This window comes from Anastrepha ludens, chromosome 4, assembly GCF_028408465.1.
Source record: "Anastrepha ludens isolate Willacy chromosome 4, idAnaLude1.1, whole genome shotgun sequence".
Classification (NCBI taxonomy): Eukaryota; Metazoa; Arthropoda; class Insecta; order Diptera; family Tephritidae; genus Anastrepha; species Anastrepha ludens.
This window is the reverse complement of record NC_071500.1, coordinates 44,831,802-44,847,949: the sequence shown is the minus strand read 5'-3', so window position 1 is coordinate 44,847,949 and position 16,148 is coordinate 44,831,802. Positions and strand designations below refer to the sequence as shown.

At 39.7% G+C, this 16,148-nt stretch overlaps 1 protein-coding gene across 1 annotated transcript in view; it reads right to left on the bottom strand.

The window, feature by feature from the left end:
* Positions 1–16,148, bottom strand: part of LOC128861813 (uncharacterized) — a 75,361-nt gene that overhangs the window by 35,599 nt on the left and 23,614 nt on the right. Inside the window, exon 4 of the mRNA XM_054100189.1 lies at positions 1,634–1,746. Coding sequence (XP_053956164.1) covers positions 1,634–1,746 — 113 coding nt within the window. The remainder of the gene's footprint in view (positions 1–1,633; positions 1,747–16,148) is intronic.

Below are 16,148 nucleotides of genomic sequence, written 5' to 3'. Positions count from 1 at the left end.
GTTTCTGTCTCCGGATCGAAAAACGGGATACCAGATCGATCATGTTGTGAAAGATGGACGTTACGCTTCTCGTGTTTTACATGTACTTACGATCCACGGACTCAACATCGACTCGTATCGTTATCATCACCTTATTTCAGCCAAACTACGTACACGCGAGCCCAAAAAAACAGTTGGTACGACGAGGAATGTCGTGCTGCCGCAGAAAGAAAGGATGCAGCCTATAGAGCCATGCTGCGATCGGGCGTAATGTGAGCCATGTGGGATCGTTACCGGCAGCTAAAAAAGGAAGAGAGATGTATTATCAGACAGAAAAAACGAGAGGCCGAAATACGTGTGTGGAAGAGCTTGAGATACTGGCAAATAGGAACAACTCCCGAAAATTCTACCAGAAAATTCGACGGCTTATAGAAAGTTTTAAGACGGGTGCATTTTCCTGTAGAACAAAGACGACGATTTGGTGATTGACATCTAGACCGTACTTTAATTATGGAGAAAACACTTCCCGAACTTGTTAAATAGTGACAGCTGCGTATGTCACAGATCTGTCTTAATCGTTGACGACATCACTCTCTGCCGGCTGAGCTATCCAAACATGTTGTCGAGGGGCTGGTAAGGTGCATGCAAAATATGGTCGGATGAAAGCATGCCTGCCGATTGGAATTTAAGTGTGCCCATTCCACAAGAAGCGTGATACTGCCATCTGTGGCAATTGCCGCGCGATTATATATATATATATATAATTGGCGCGCACACCCTGTTTGGGAGTTTGGCCGAGCTCCTCCTCCTATTTGTGGTGTGCGCCTTGATGTTGTTCCACAAATGGAGGGACCTACAGTTTTAAGCCGATTCCGAACGGCAGATACTTTTTATGGGGAGCTTTTTCATGGCAGAAATACATTCGGAGGTTTGTCATTGCCTGCCGAGGGGCGACCGCTATTAGAAAAAACTTTTTTTTCATTTTCGTGTTTCACTGAGATTCGAACCTACGTTCTTTCGCACCAACCCATTCGGTTACGGCGGCCTTAGCCTTCAAAATATCGCCCATAAGGCCCTAGCGAGCGAATTAAGTGCAAGGCTGAAGCACACCATCAACTAACTTACAATACCAGTAGCGCCGTCAGAATTGGAAAGGACTTCTTCGAGCCGTGTGACTTCTTTAACTTAACCCAGGCTTATTTTTTGTAGGAGGGTAGTTTTTCATTTTCAAAGTGAATAAAGAAGCAAAGCGAATGGGTCTAGTGGTGAACTAGGACAAAACAAAGTACCTCCAGTCATCAAACAGACAGTCGGCGAACTCGCGTATCGGCACCTACGTCACTGTTGACAGTTATGATTTCGAGGTTGTAATAGCCAGTTTCCTTCCCTACAGTGTCATCTGCCGTACCTGCGTTCCTTTTTATGGTGCAACTATTTAATGTATCCCTACCTAATCTAACTTAATTTAGAAATGTGAAAAGGCTATTCGCAATATTTACAAATAATGAAACTTTAAAAACTACCAATAATTGCTAAATAAGTATGAAGTAGAGTTACCTCCTATTTTTCATCATAAGAAGTACTATTACGTGCTTTTTAAAATATTATATCTTTAATGTGATATTTTCGTGAAAAATATGCATTGACTACTGACCTGACCAGAATCCGTATCGAATTTGTAAAGCCGCATTGCAGGATTATTTGAGCCAACATTCAGCTTTCGTGGTGTTACAGATGGCGAAATCATCATCCATGAAACTGGTTTGCCTGAAAAAATAAAGACAAATGATATGTATATATGTATTCATTTGTGAAAATTTTATCAATATATGTACACACATATATACGTAGGTATGTATATACAGATGTATTTGTAATTTAAGATTTAACCAGAATGTTTACGTGTCCATACTCAACCACTCTTACGTATGCATATGCGGTCCATAAAGATGGGAAAGGCGAAATTTGCAACGACAAATTTTTAAACAAAATTATGTAAAAAAATAAGTGCTCATGCATATGTCGACATATCTGTTGATGTAAGACCATCAGATGCATATGAGATTTCGTATAAGTACGCGTATACATATATTTACATGCCAGCAAGCGCACATACAATGTAGCTTCGAGCCCTGCAGGGAGGATTTGTACTAATTAGGTTAACTTTGTGGTAGCTACGCAGATCTCATACACACTTCGTTGAGTTCCAGAAAAAATGATTTTATAATAAATTACTATTTTGCCGTTCAGATGTGGTAGATATTGAGGGGACTTGAATAAGAAAACTGCATACTCTCACTCGAAAGCTTAAGCGTCCATTAAAAATTTGCTCTATGAGTGTTCGTAGGAGGTACAGAGGGATACGTCGTACTTCAAATATAAGCAGCATACTGCTCTGATGAAAGACACACTTCCAGTCTTTTAGATGTACGTACGATCCGAGGACCCAACATCGACTCGGATCATTACTTTGTTGCAGCCAAACTACGCACACGCCTCTGTGCAGCGAAAAGCGTACATCGAACTACGCATAGATTGTTTGACATCGAAAAGCTGCAATTACAACAGACAGCCAGAAGATTCGCCACTCGACTCTCATTCCTGCTCTCAGAGAGTACTGCCAACATTGAGCAACATTTCTAGTTCCCTAGGTACCGCCGCCGAAGAAGAATCCGGATTCCGGATTCATGCTGCCGCCGAAAGAAAATATGCTGCCTATAGAGCCACGCTGCGATCAGGCGCAACGTTAGCCATGTGGGATCGCTACAGAGAGCTAAGAAAGGAAGAGAGACGTATTATTCGAAAGAAGAAACGAGACGCCGAAATACGTGAGTGCGAGGAGCTTGAGATGCTAGCCAACAGGAACAACACCCGAAAATTCTACCAGAAAGTTCGGCGTCTTACAGAAGGTTTCAAGACCGGGGCGTTTTCCTGTAAGAACAAAGACGGCGATCTGGTGACTGACATCCAGGGCATTCTTAAATTATGGAGCAAATACTTCTCGAACCTGTTAAATGGTGAAAGATGCGCATGTCACAGAGAATGTGAAGATTCCGAAACCCCAATCGTTGACGACGGGATCGTCGTTCCGCTACCCGGACATGACGAGGTGAGAATAGCGATAGCGCGTCTAAAGAGCAACAAAGCCGCGGGCGCCGACGGACTGCCGGCTGAGCTATTCTAATATGGCGACGAGAAGCTGGTAAGATGCATGCATCACCTACTATGCAAAATACTATATGGTCGGATGAAAGTATGCCTGCCGATTGGAATTTAAGTGTGCTCTGCCCAATCCATAAGAAGGGCGATCCTGCAATTTGTGCCAATTATCGCAGGATTAGCTTTCTAAATATCGCCTATAAAGTTCTAGCGAGCGTATTATGCGAAAGGCTGAAGCCCACCTTCAACCAACTGATTGGACCTTATCAGTGTGGGTGTAGACCTAGAAAGTCTGCCATCGACGAAATATTCACAATACGCCAAATCCTGGAAAACACCCACGAAAGGAGAATCGATACACACCATCTTTTCATTGACTCAAAGCTACATTTAACAGTACGAAAAGGTTTTATCTGTATGCCGCGATGTCTCAATTTATTATCCCCACAAAACCAATACGGCTTTGCAAGATGACGTTGCTCAATACCAGCAGCGCCGTCAGAATTGGGAAGGGCCTCTCCGAACCGTTTGATATCAAACAAGGTTTCAGACAGGTGTGACTTCTTTAACCTGATGTTGGAGAGCATCGTACGAGCCGCAGAACTTAATCGCTCAGGCACAATATTTTATAAGAGCGTACAATTGTTGGCGTATGCCGATGATATTGACATCATCGGCCTTAACAACCGCGCTGTTAGTTCTGCCATCTCCAAACAGAATAAAGAGGCAAAGCGAATGGATCTGGTGGTGAACCAGGACAAAACGAAGTACCTCCTGTCTTCAAACAAACAGTCGGCGCACTCGCGTATCGGCACCCACGTCTCTGTAGACAGTTATAATTTTGAGGTTGTAAAAGACTTCGTCTATTTAGGAACGAGCATTAACACCGATAACAATGTCAGCCTTGAAATCCAACGTAGAATCTCTCTTGCCAACAAGTGCTACTTTGGACTAAGTAGGCAACTGAGCAGTAAAGTCCCCTCTCGACGAACAAAACTAACACTCTACAAGACTCTCATCATGCCCATCCTAACGTATGGCGCAGAAGCGTGGACGATGACAACATCCGATGAAGCGACGCTTGGAGTGTTCGAGAGAAAGATTCTGCGTAAGATTTTTAGGACCTTTGCACGTTGGCAACGGCGAATATCGCCGGCGATGGAACGGTGAGCTGTATGAGCTTTACGACCACATAGACATAGCGCAGCGAATAAAGATCCAGCGGCTACGTTGGCTGGGTCATGTCGTCCGAATGGATACAAACGCTCCGGCTCTGAAAGTATTCGATGCGGAACCAGCTGGTGGTAGCAGAGGAAGAGGGCGGTCTCCTCTGCGTTGGAAAGATCAGGTGGAGAAGGACTTGGCCTCACGTGGTGTCCAATTGGCGCCGATTAGCACGAGAAAGAAACGACTGACGCTCTTTGTTAAACTCGGCCAAAATCGCTTAGCGGTTATCGCGCCAATTAAGAAGTAGACTGCTCTGTAATTAAGAAAATCTCCTACTTGTAATTAACATAGTCTCTTATTCCTACACCGTTATTTCATTCAAACCTATGAAAATAATAAAAAAGAACGAAATATCATGAAAAATTATAAAGCTGCTTTGACCGAATAAATTAATTAATTTTCCCATCTTTGCGTTGTCAGCTAGAACTGCGCTACATTACAGAGTATATCGGTACAATCGAGAGGTTCCAATCAATTTTTATTGTGAAATTTGCGATGTATACAATTTTCGATGTGAAAAATTAAGTGAAAGAAGTCGTTCAACGAGGGGCTCAACAAACGCCAGCATTCTTCTGCCCGACATACTAGCCAAAAATATTGAACCTACCACTTCTAAATGGTAGAGGCGAGCGCTATAGTGGATGCTTTAGAAAACTTTGGAGTTGAACCACACGTTGTTGCCCTGATAGAAGCAATACTCGTTAGAAGGAAGGTAACGGCAAATTTAGGCAGCACTACCCTAAGCAGACAGGTCTGCAGAGGTACACCTCAAGGCAGTGTTCTCTCCCCTCACCTCTGGATTTTGGCGGTAAACTCGCTATTGCAATTGCTGTTAAAGACAGATATCCTAACACCCTCATGGAAATTCTGAGCTCTAACATGACCAGGCTTAGAAGCTGGACCGAGAGTAGCGGACTCGCTATAAATCCCGCGAAAACTGAAATAATTCTCTTCACAAGGAAACATAGGCTTCCTGTAATCTCCTCGCTGGTTTTCAAGGGTGTGGAGATTCCTTTAAGAAAGAATGTCAAGTACTTAGGACTTATATTAGATAGAAAACTGACATGGAAATCTAATATTGAGGAAATAGTAAAAAAGGCCAACGTTGCATTATATACTTGCAAAAAGAGCGGTCGGTATTAAATGGGGGTTAACACCTCGCGTTACTCATTGGCTATATACTTCGGTAGTTAGACTAACCGTAATATATGGAATGCTTGTATGGTGGCCATCTACTCTAAAGGCGAGTTACGCTAAAATCATGAGTAAGGTCCAAAGAACAGCTCTTTTATGCATCTGTGGTGCTTTAAGGACTACCCCAAATAAAGCGCTAGAAGTGCTAATCAATTTGCCTGCATTAAATCTCGTAGGGAAAAACGCGGTCGCCGCCTCGGCACTTAGACTCAAAAGTATGCCGCTATGGAAAAATCGGCGGTTTGGCCACGGCTGTATTTTGCACACTCTGAACAGTCACAAACAAGAAATAGACTATTATACTCCTAGACTTACCTTCGATAAGCTTTTCAAGACAAGCATACCGTCAAGAAGGGAGTGGCAAACACCAAGGCCATAGAGAAGGGGGGAACTAAATTTTTATACAGATGGCTCCAATCTAGACGATAAAGTTGGCCTTGGAGTATTTTCGAAAGAATTAAGACTGGAACTAACAGTTCGACTACCAGACTACTGCAGCGTCTATCAGGCAGAGGTTCTAGCCATAAAAGAAGTGGCTACATACCTAAATTTGCATGCCGTAACAAAAACGACTATAAATATATTCTCGGATAGCCAAGCGGCCATTAAATCAATGGATGCGGCTATACTAAGATCAAAGGTTGCACAGGTATGCCCAGCAGCCCTAAGTGATATTAGCGTCGTATTCAAGGTGAGCCTTATTTGGGTTCCGGGACACAGAGATATTGAGGGAAACTGTAAAGCCGATGAGCTAGCCAGAAAAGGTACTGCTCTTCAACTGCTCCGTGATAAAAGTACCATTAGAATACCCATAGCCACGAGTAAACTAATAATAAAAAACAACATTACCCAAGAGGCCAATTGGTCATGGGAAAAAGAAGATACATGCGTAACAGCCAGGCTACTATGGTCGAAAATAAATAAGAAAAGGACAAAGGAATTGCTTAGCCTCTCAAGAGAAGATATCTCGAAGGTCGTGGCTTGTGTCACCGGCCACTGGCTATTTGGAAGGCATTCCTTGAGACTAGGAGTATTCTCCCATGATTATTGTAGAAGCTGTAGAGATGAGGAGGGGGAAGAAACAGTAGAGCACTTCCTTTGCAATTGTCTAGCCTTAGCTAAAATCTGAGCAGATTGTCTAGGTAAACACTTTTTTAATTCTCTTACAGAACTATCTGGCGCGGGGATTAGACCAATCCTGCGCTTCATAGGAGCCTCAAAATGGTTTCACGAAAGTAAATAAACAAGGTTCCCGTGTCGCACAGTGGTATCACAACGGACCTGTGAGGTCTAAGTGAGTTGGTCACACGGACCGACTACCACCGTAACCTAACCTAACCCACCACTTCTAAATGCCAAATATACATAGAACTATGACTCAATTGTTTGAAATTGCTTTTGTCTTTGTTGAAAATGCTGTAGGAATTATTAGTAGAAATCGATAGTTGGTTGACTTGATTTCTCTAACAAGATTCTTCTGAGCATTGATACACTTTGTATCTGATACGCGTCATTTTAGCGATGTTTTTTTAGACCACAACCACACTTTGCACCAGTTACGGTGTAGAAAAATTAGCTTTTGACCTTCTGAGATATTTAGTGCTGTGTAGTTTTTAGATGTAAGAATTTCACTGAAGGTTTCAGCCATTTCATGAATTGATCCACAGTTTACTTTGGAACACATCGAATTATGAAATTATGATAAAAATGAAAAAAAGAAGAGAAAATAGAAAATAGAGAGAAAAGAGTAATTTGTTGGCAAAAACTGTAAGCAAATCTCTAAAATCATACTTGCCCAACATTGAGTCTGACCAATTCACTGAGTACTGAGTAGCGGTGTCGCGTGTCTAGCAATGACAAAATTCGTGGAAATCTAAGAAAGCACTGATTGCACTGAGAGAATTCAATTCAAAAAAATTAATAAGAAATATCAAATTTTCCTACAGGGAATGTGCATACTTGATGCGATGCGTGCATCTTATGTGCCAGCAAATGAAAAATGAATTACGAATATGTTGCTATTAACATACATATGCACACATACTTACATATGCATACCATATGTGTGTTTTTACGAACATTTATACGCGTTTGTTTTTACGCCAACATTAAAGCCCGTTAAGGGATTTTATGCACGTTCCATTGCGGAAACAATTAGCCAACGGATTTACGCTTCTCACTCGACATTCCAACCGCTTGTGCGTTCATGTGCGCAAATATTACAGCTGAAATACATTGTAAGCTTAAATTTATGGGAGATTTATAATACCAATTGAAAATGTACCAACATTTTTTTGGTTAACGGCTAACATGAGGGGAACTTAACGGTTGAAAATGTATCACTCATACATGCGGTATAATAAATTAAAGCGATAATAAACAGGAAAATGTACAAATGAACTTCATTACTACTTTTTTTTAGAATTTGTAGTTGAACAAATTTCACTCTCGACAGGATTAACTTATAAGTAGTTTTTTCTTTCGATAAGTTTAAATTATTAATGAAACCCCGCTATTAATCTTTTTTCAACACCTGTTTTTTTTTTCCTGCGGGCTTTTGTGTAAAGTTCGCGTTATAGACAATTTTTTCGCTAAGGTGCGCATTATCTCCATGTAACGAAAGCATTAGCCACTTATGAGCCATTTGAAACTTGCATTTTTTTATATTAAAATTTATTAAACTGTATAACTACAAACCCAGAATTTTTCTATAAGTTTTGACTTAAACGTTTGAAATTTGTTTGAAAATTTACCGAGTTGTTAGAAATTTTGTACAAAGTTTGAAAATTTACGTTATAAAAATTCATACATGATTTTGATGGTAGTAGGCACTAAATTTATATAAAAAATAAAAGCAAGAAGTAAGGGCCCGATTTTATGGGGGAGAAAAAAGAGATCTAGGCTGGAGAGTTTCTTCAAGTCATCCCCAAAGGGCACGCTAAGGAATCTCAGGCCAGAGCCGGACATTTGCAGTATCTTTCTCTGTAGGATCCCCACAACTTCTACAACAGAGTTTGTACGGAATTCGAAGCTTCTCCGGATGTGTACCGAAAACCCAGTGACCAGTGAGCACCGCAACGCGTTTGGAAATTCAATGGCGGGGGATTCCCATCACCTTAAGTGTTCTGTTTCTATCGTATTGAGGCCATAGTGTTTTCCTTCCTAACAAGCTCATCGGCAATTTCATTTTCCTCTATATACCTGTGCCCAGGAACCCAGATAAGGGAAATGTTTCCTGTACGTTCGAGGTGTTTGAGAGAGCTGCAATACGGCGACGATAGGGCCTTGATCGCGGCTTGACTATCGGAAAAGCGATCTCGAAGCATTTTGCATGCTTGCAGGATCGCGAATACCTCTGCTTGAAAAACGCTGAACGTTTCCGGCATATTAAATGAGACCGAAATGCTGGCTAATTTAGTGAAAATCCCCGCTCCCACTCCTGATTCCATCTTGGATCCGTCAGTGAAAACAGAGGTATCTATATCCGTACCGACTCTCCCCTCTTTCCAATCTTGCCTGCTCGGAAAGATAGCCCTAGCACAACCCTCAAAACACAGTTTGCGAATGGAGAAGTCAGAGCGAATAACAGAGAAGGAAGGGGAGATCTGCTTCAAGATGCTACTATGTCCTACAGGAAGTTGTCTCCAAAGTCCAATCTCCTTCACCCTAATAGAGCTCTGAGCAGCAATGGATTTAACCTGCAGATCCACAGAAAGTAAGTGCAAAATAACGTTGAGCGCAGCAATGGGACATGTTCTACAAGCACCAGTGATGCCCACACATGCAGTTCTCTGCGCTCTCTCTAATTTAGTGGTGTTGTAGTCCTTCTGAAGAGCTACCCACCAAACTAGGCAACCGTATGTAAAAATTGGCAAAACCACTAAGTTGTACATCCAAAGTACGACACGTGGCTTGAGACCCAATTTTTTTGCCGAACATAGATTTACAAGCGTAGAAGGCTATATTGCCCTTCTTAACTTGATTTTGTATGTGCAGCTTGCAGTTAAGCTTGGGGCAAGTATTACACCAAGATACTTGATTTCCGATGAAAGAGTAAGACACTGGTTGTTTAGTCTTGGAAGCTTAAAAGGGGGAGGCTTGTATTTCCTGGTGAATAGCATCAACTCCGTTTAGACAGAATTGACTCTGAGGCCGCAACTGGCAGCTTAACTACTGAGTGTAGTCATCCATAACTGATAGGAAGGGTCCTGAGACCATTAGGACCGAGTCATCGGCATATGCTACCACCTTTACTCCTCCCCTGTTTAAACGAGTTAAAGCTTCATCAATAGCTGCTTGCCAAAGGAGAGGCGAGAAGACGCCGCCCTGCGGTGTACCTCTATGTACGAACCAAGTGATTCTAGTCCCTCCTGCCACAGCATTTATTTCCGTACCGCCAAGCAGAGACGAGATCCAGAGGTAGATAGGTCCTTCTAGTGACAATTGATTCAGCCGCAATATTATTAAAGGCGCCCTCCATGTCTATAAAGGCCGCCAAAGAGAATTGTTTTCCCTCTAGAGATTTCTCTACTGTCCCTACTACCTCATGTAAGGCTGTCTCGGTAGATTTCCCTTTCAAGTAGGCGTGTTGGGCTGGAGAAAGTCTGGTTTCACAGTACTCTCGGATGTGATAGTCGATCACTTTTTCGAACAATCTTGAGAATAAAGGAGGTAAGACGTATGGGTCTGAAATCCTTGGCCAAGATGTGCGCCCTCCTTCCAGCTTTGGTTTTCTTCCAGCTTGCAGGAACATGGTTTAGCGAGATACACGCCAAAAAGATCTTTTGAAGAACGGGAACCCCCCAGGTTTTAGTCTTCTGAAGCATTACTGGCATGATGCCTGGAGATTTGAAAGGGGAAAAGCTATCGATTGCCCAGTTTATTCTGTTGACGGACCGGACAGACATCGCAGGTAACCCCTCCTGCTGATTCGCGTCTTCGCTACAGACTGGAGCAATAGAATTTTCCGGGAAATGGGCTTCAACAAGGATTTTTTTAGGACTCCCCTGCAGATTCAGATCATTTGGGATTGCTGGGGATTTTTGTATTAAAAATAACCTCATATACAATGAGAGTCATAGCGGAACGCTATAGCAACAAAGTGTTCACAGAATATCTAATTTTTGGCCAGCCAGTCATTTTTCTATCTCGACAGAATAAGTTCTTCAAGTTATTTCCCCAAACTTTGAATTGTTGACTCACTCAGGCGATTTCTTCCTCGTGATTATTAGTTAGAGACGATTATTGCCCTTCGAGAGTTTTTGTCTTTTCTTTTCTTTTCCTTACTTATTTTGTATAAAGATCGTAGAATTTCCTTGAATGTTTGATTATTTTTTTTATTTTGATTGAATTCGAATTGCTGCATTGGCATTTGATGGCCTGGGTATACCAAAACTTCCCTCATTAGTAATTTTAATTCTTAGGTTGACCATCTTAGTCTTAAAAGTTCACTGAAATCCTCCTCCAATGGGCTTAATATAAATTCTTTCAGTGAACCACTTCTTTCTCTTCGTCCCATTTATGGGGTGCGCCGTACGATCTTGGTCTACAAACGGAGGGCCAACAGTTTTAAGCCGAATCCGAACGGCAGATGGCTTTTCATGAATAGCTTTTACATGGCAGAAATACATTGCCGAGTGGCGACCGCTATTAGAAAAAACTTGTTTTTTCTCATTTCGTGTTTGATGCACGGCAAATCCCGGAGATGTGTCTGCTTTTATGAAATAACTTTTCCAAAATTTGGTGGTTCTTGCACAGATAATCGCTCCTGTGCTCTTTCGAATGGTAGTCACGCACCAACCCATATTACACTACGGTGGGCCATAATAATTGACGGTATAATTGCATTTTGTTAATTATTCTCGCACAGCTCATTTTATGCCCCCACCATTGAGCAGCTCTTATTGAAAAACCGTTAATGAAACGGAACGACAACGAGACACAAATCTATGCCCTTCTCATGACTTTTGATTTAGTAGCATTAGACGAGCTGTGAATGATGAACGAAGATTTTTCAACGTTAAGAACCTGTGAATATTTTTAAGAGCTACCTTTTATGCACTTCATTATTTGCACTCTGTTTGTCAACAAAAATCTTAAAGAATGGAATATGCTTTACAAGTCAAAAATTGTTCACTAAAAATATTTCTAAGAGTTTTGTAGTTATTTGTAAAGCATTTATTTGTGGTCACAGATGTTCATATTTGTGAATGGAATTCATATGCTTAGCCCGAAGCTAGGCTCAAAAGCCTTTAGTGATGAAATCTATAGAAATAGATAGAAAGAATTTCGAAAATGTGTTTAATAAATATACACATTCCGTTTAAAATAGTGACGTGATTGAAAACCTATAACCTCACATGCATATTCAGCATCAATAACTCGAAAATAATAGGAGCCGGCTGAGTCAAACGAAGAAAAGACAATTTTATTTAGCTGAACTACGTAATTTGTTAATTAATGCCTTGAAGAGTTTTGCATTCACTTGAAGATAAATAATTTTCTTTTGTCAACCGATTTTGCTTGCTTATGCATGTTTTGCTTTAAATATTTCCGCTTCTTAGATTTAATAGAAGTAATATGATTATAAATATATAGCATTTCGCCTGTGGATTGTCAATTGCTTGACAATAATGACTATGCATGATTCAGGTCATTGCGCTTTGCAAATTACATCTGATGTTAAGCCCTTCTGATACATTTGTGTGTGAAATTACTCTACATATGTATTTAGTTTGCCTAAATGACATGCAGCCAACAAGTATGTCACTACCAAAAGCCACATGTACACAGCAGATGATACATTAATAAAGTAAATTGAATATATGTAAATAAATTAATGCATGTAGATGTAAATTTAAACAAACAGAGGCATATTCATTTGAGCAAATGTACGAGTATCTATGCAATAAATATGTGGAATATGCCAGATTCCGGACAGTCTTCGCCACACAGTGGTCGCCTAGTGACAAAATGCCACGAATAAAGATAGGAAGGAAGTGCGGAAGTCAGTGAAATAAAATTATTTTAAAGTTTGTTTGCTGACATTTTAGCATGGCAACGCATGGTTGGTTGCTCATACGCTCCGGAGACCAATACAAAGTAGCACACTTGCAGCATGAAATACTGCAGAGGTAACTTTTAAACGAATGTGTTGATAATATTTAAAGTGTAAACTTCTAAAATAATGAATTCTGTTTTTTATTTATTTCGAGAAATTGAAAAACTTTAAACTTTAAAGTAAATTGTTTCTGAGTTGCCTTTGCGAGTGCAGAGTTGGCCAATCATTACACAAAAGGAGAGGACACAAAACAAGAAAACGAATGCTGAGCGCAAGCTGTCAACAGTTGGATTTTTGTGTATATCCAACATTATTTTACTGTTTCTTTTTTTTCATGAAGCATATCTGTATTCTTCCTTGGAGTTCTGTTTGCCACAGTTGAATGTAAGTTTTTGCATTTCTTTTGGTACTTTAGCTCTTTTTAATATTTTTTATGCTTTCATTTCGTTTTTCTTTGCCCGATTTATGGGTCATCCATCATGAAGCTTGTAGGCGTTCGTAAATATGGCAAACCAAATTTGCCGCCATAATTCAAAGTTTTTATTGGCTTATGGATGTGTACACACAAACACCAGCAGAGGTACATCCATACGTATATAAGTATAGCACAGCCATATGCTAGCTAGACATTTTTGGGCACAACTTTAGGCAGATAACAAAAATAGCGTCCTTGCGGATGTATGTGTTAGAGTCACATATGCTTGCGGATTTGAAATATACAACCAATTTAGTAAAGTTCGTATAGGTCTTAAGAGCAAAGGGTATAAAACAGATTTGAAGTTTGATAGTAGGGACGAGTTAAGTGTATCAAGATTATGTTTGCGGAAAAGGTGTTTGGGTGGGATATGTAAAAAAAAATGACAACATTTTAGGAAGCTCCGGTATTTTAAAACATTTTAAGATATCTAGAACCTGGATAATGCACAGAAATAATTGAATGCACAGAAATAAGTGAATACTCATAGAAACTTTCGTGTAAGAGCGAAACAGAGCAAGATTTATTTATGGTGGATTTATATAAGGACTGTATACATACCAATAACTTTAAGTAAAAGCTTACAATACTTTTCAACACCTTTTAATTTCCAGGGGGCTACTTTATTTCAAAGTCTCCAGGGTCTTTGGCCACTTTTTCGCCTTTTAGCACGCTACAAGGCTGGACAAAACTGATTTTATCCTACACATCCCACCGACTGTCGCAGATTCTCCTGTCATTAAGCAGGGCTACTTTTTATGGGCGAACCACATGGAAAAGGTAGGCATCTCAGACAGTGCACTCTCCCCAGGATGTGCAGAGGAGGAGGAGACGGCGGACTACTTTCTGAGCGTCTGTGCGCAGCCTTCGCTCAAATCAGGCTTGAGACCTTTGGCACTGATGTGTTGAGAAGTGTCCACCTTGGCTCCTGGTCACCAAAAGATCTGCCCAGATTTCTCTGGAGGTCAGGTAAATGGGAAGAAAATTAAAAGGAGGACTTAATGTTCACGAAAAAAAGTACCAGCATGAATTCCGGAAATTTGCTGGATCTGCTTCACTGGGCACCAAAATTACCCTATTATTTTGAAACCCCACCAATGCTGATTTGTTGAAGTGGAGCAATGTACCCTAATTCACGAAAGATCTACTCCTTTCGCCACTACTGTAAATTGTCTGCAAACAAGGAATTTCTTTAAATATTTTGTCTCTAAACCGTAGACCATAAATTCTTTAGCGGTATTGCCTCGAGAATCGCCTGTATAACTTTCTGCCCAGGATTCACCTAAAATGTTGTGTCGTCCATTCGAATTTCTCAAAAGGATCTTCATTTATCTTTTTAGCGTACTATAGTATTTTGGAACGAAGGTATAATGAAGCAAGGACTATCTACTTTTTATGCGATAAAAAGTTCAAGAAAAATATAAACTTATTTTTATCAGGATTAAGTTTTTAAAAATTTCAAAGGACATTCAGTAAAAAATGTGTTTTTTAGTATGTGCGCGGCCTACAAGGATTTGGTTTGGATGATTTCCTTTTAATAGGATAATGATGCCATCAGGTCCCATGGTTTCATTGCAAAAGAAACGAGCAGTTGAAAAATTTATAAAAAATTGAAACCTTAATTCACTGTAAAAAATGTGAGGTGGTGAGAAAATATTCTTCTGTCACTTGAGTATCACCAAAAACTACTAACGATTGGTATACTTGAAGCCCGAAAAAGACTGTTTCAGAGTTAAAAGAAAAAGCCAATGCGCAACCTCCGAACGCCAGCATAAAACTGCAACTACTCCATTTGTAGGATGCCCCCTCAAATTGGAAGAAATTCTCCGTCGATTTATCAAGCAATTTTATAAACATAATCTAATATTATATGGGTTTGTTTGAATTTCTTTGGTTTTTGGAATAAATTCCAGATAGCTTTCAAAAAAGCTTTAAGAAAAGTAAGTCATCTCCCAAAAGCAATTTAATCACAAAATTATAAAAACACGATGCTTGGAATGAAGTTCCGAAGACGGCCTTTTGGTAGCTACAGCTAAGCGCAAGGGGTAAACCCAAGTTTCACCAGGTACCACATATATGACTTTTGAATAAGGTGAGTTTTGATAATTTTATGAAATAAATTAGTGCTTTACAATTAACAAAATTTTTGGTTGAAAGAGACTGTAGCGCAGTCCAACAAAAAACTACCGATTTTTTTTTAATTTTTAATTTGTAGCAAAAAAATCTAACCGATAGTAATAACTGAACTTTTCTGCTCTACTAAATTTAATAGTTCGAATCAAAGCAGTTCTTTGTATTAATATTTTAACAATTCATGTGTTAAAGCACTGATTAATTTAGAGTGAATGCCACTTTTTATTAATATGATGGTAAAATTATTTTTAGCAAAACAGTGTGAAAATTAGCAAAATGAAAGATATTTGATAAGTGAAACTTTCTGCCGCAACTAAATGCTAAAAAATTGAGATGATTTGTATAATAATCTTCTTGTTGTAATAATCCGCTAAAGTTTTACGCTTAGCATTTAAAATTTTGTTGCAACTCTATTGGATGAATTTCAGTGATAATTTACTAAAAGAAATACACCGAAAGCGATTCAGCCGTATGCCTAGCGTCTTCTTATTGAAAAAAGCTAATTACACAGGCCGACAAAATTTAACCAACATTCAGACCCAGAAACCAGACTATATATTTCCGAAGGTTTATAATGCGCTGAATCCAAATCTGGCCTCAGAATTGCTCTATTAGTTTGAGTTTTCGAGATATCCTAACCTAAAAGTGCAAAAAACCCCATTTTTGCCCATATTTGAGGTTATGTAGCCTTGCAGATGTTTTCTTTCACCAAAATTAAAGGATGGCATCTTTAAATACAATCCTTCTTTTTTCAAATGGCGTTTTGTTTGCTCAAATATCATTTTTTTTCGCAGAGATATCGCATTTTGAAATTTTCATGTTTCGAAATTTTCCTACACCTGAAAATCGATTAAGATAACATAGACATGATATAGTCGCTTACTAATTTTCTTGAATTGAGTCTTATTTTTCTTAAAATTT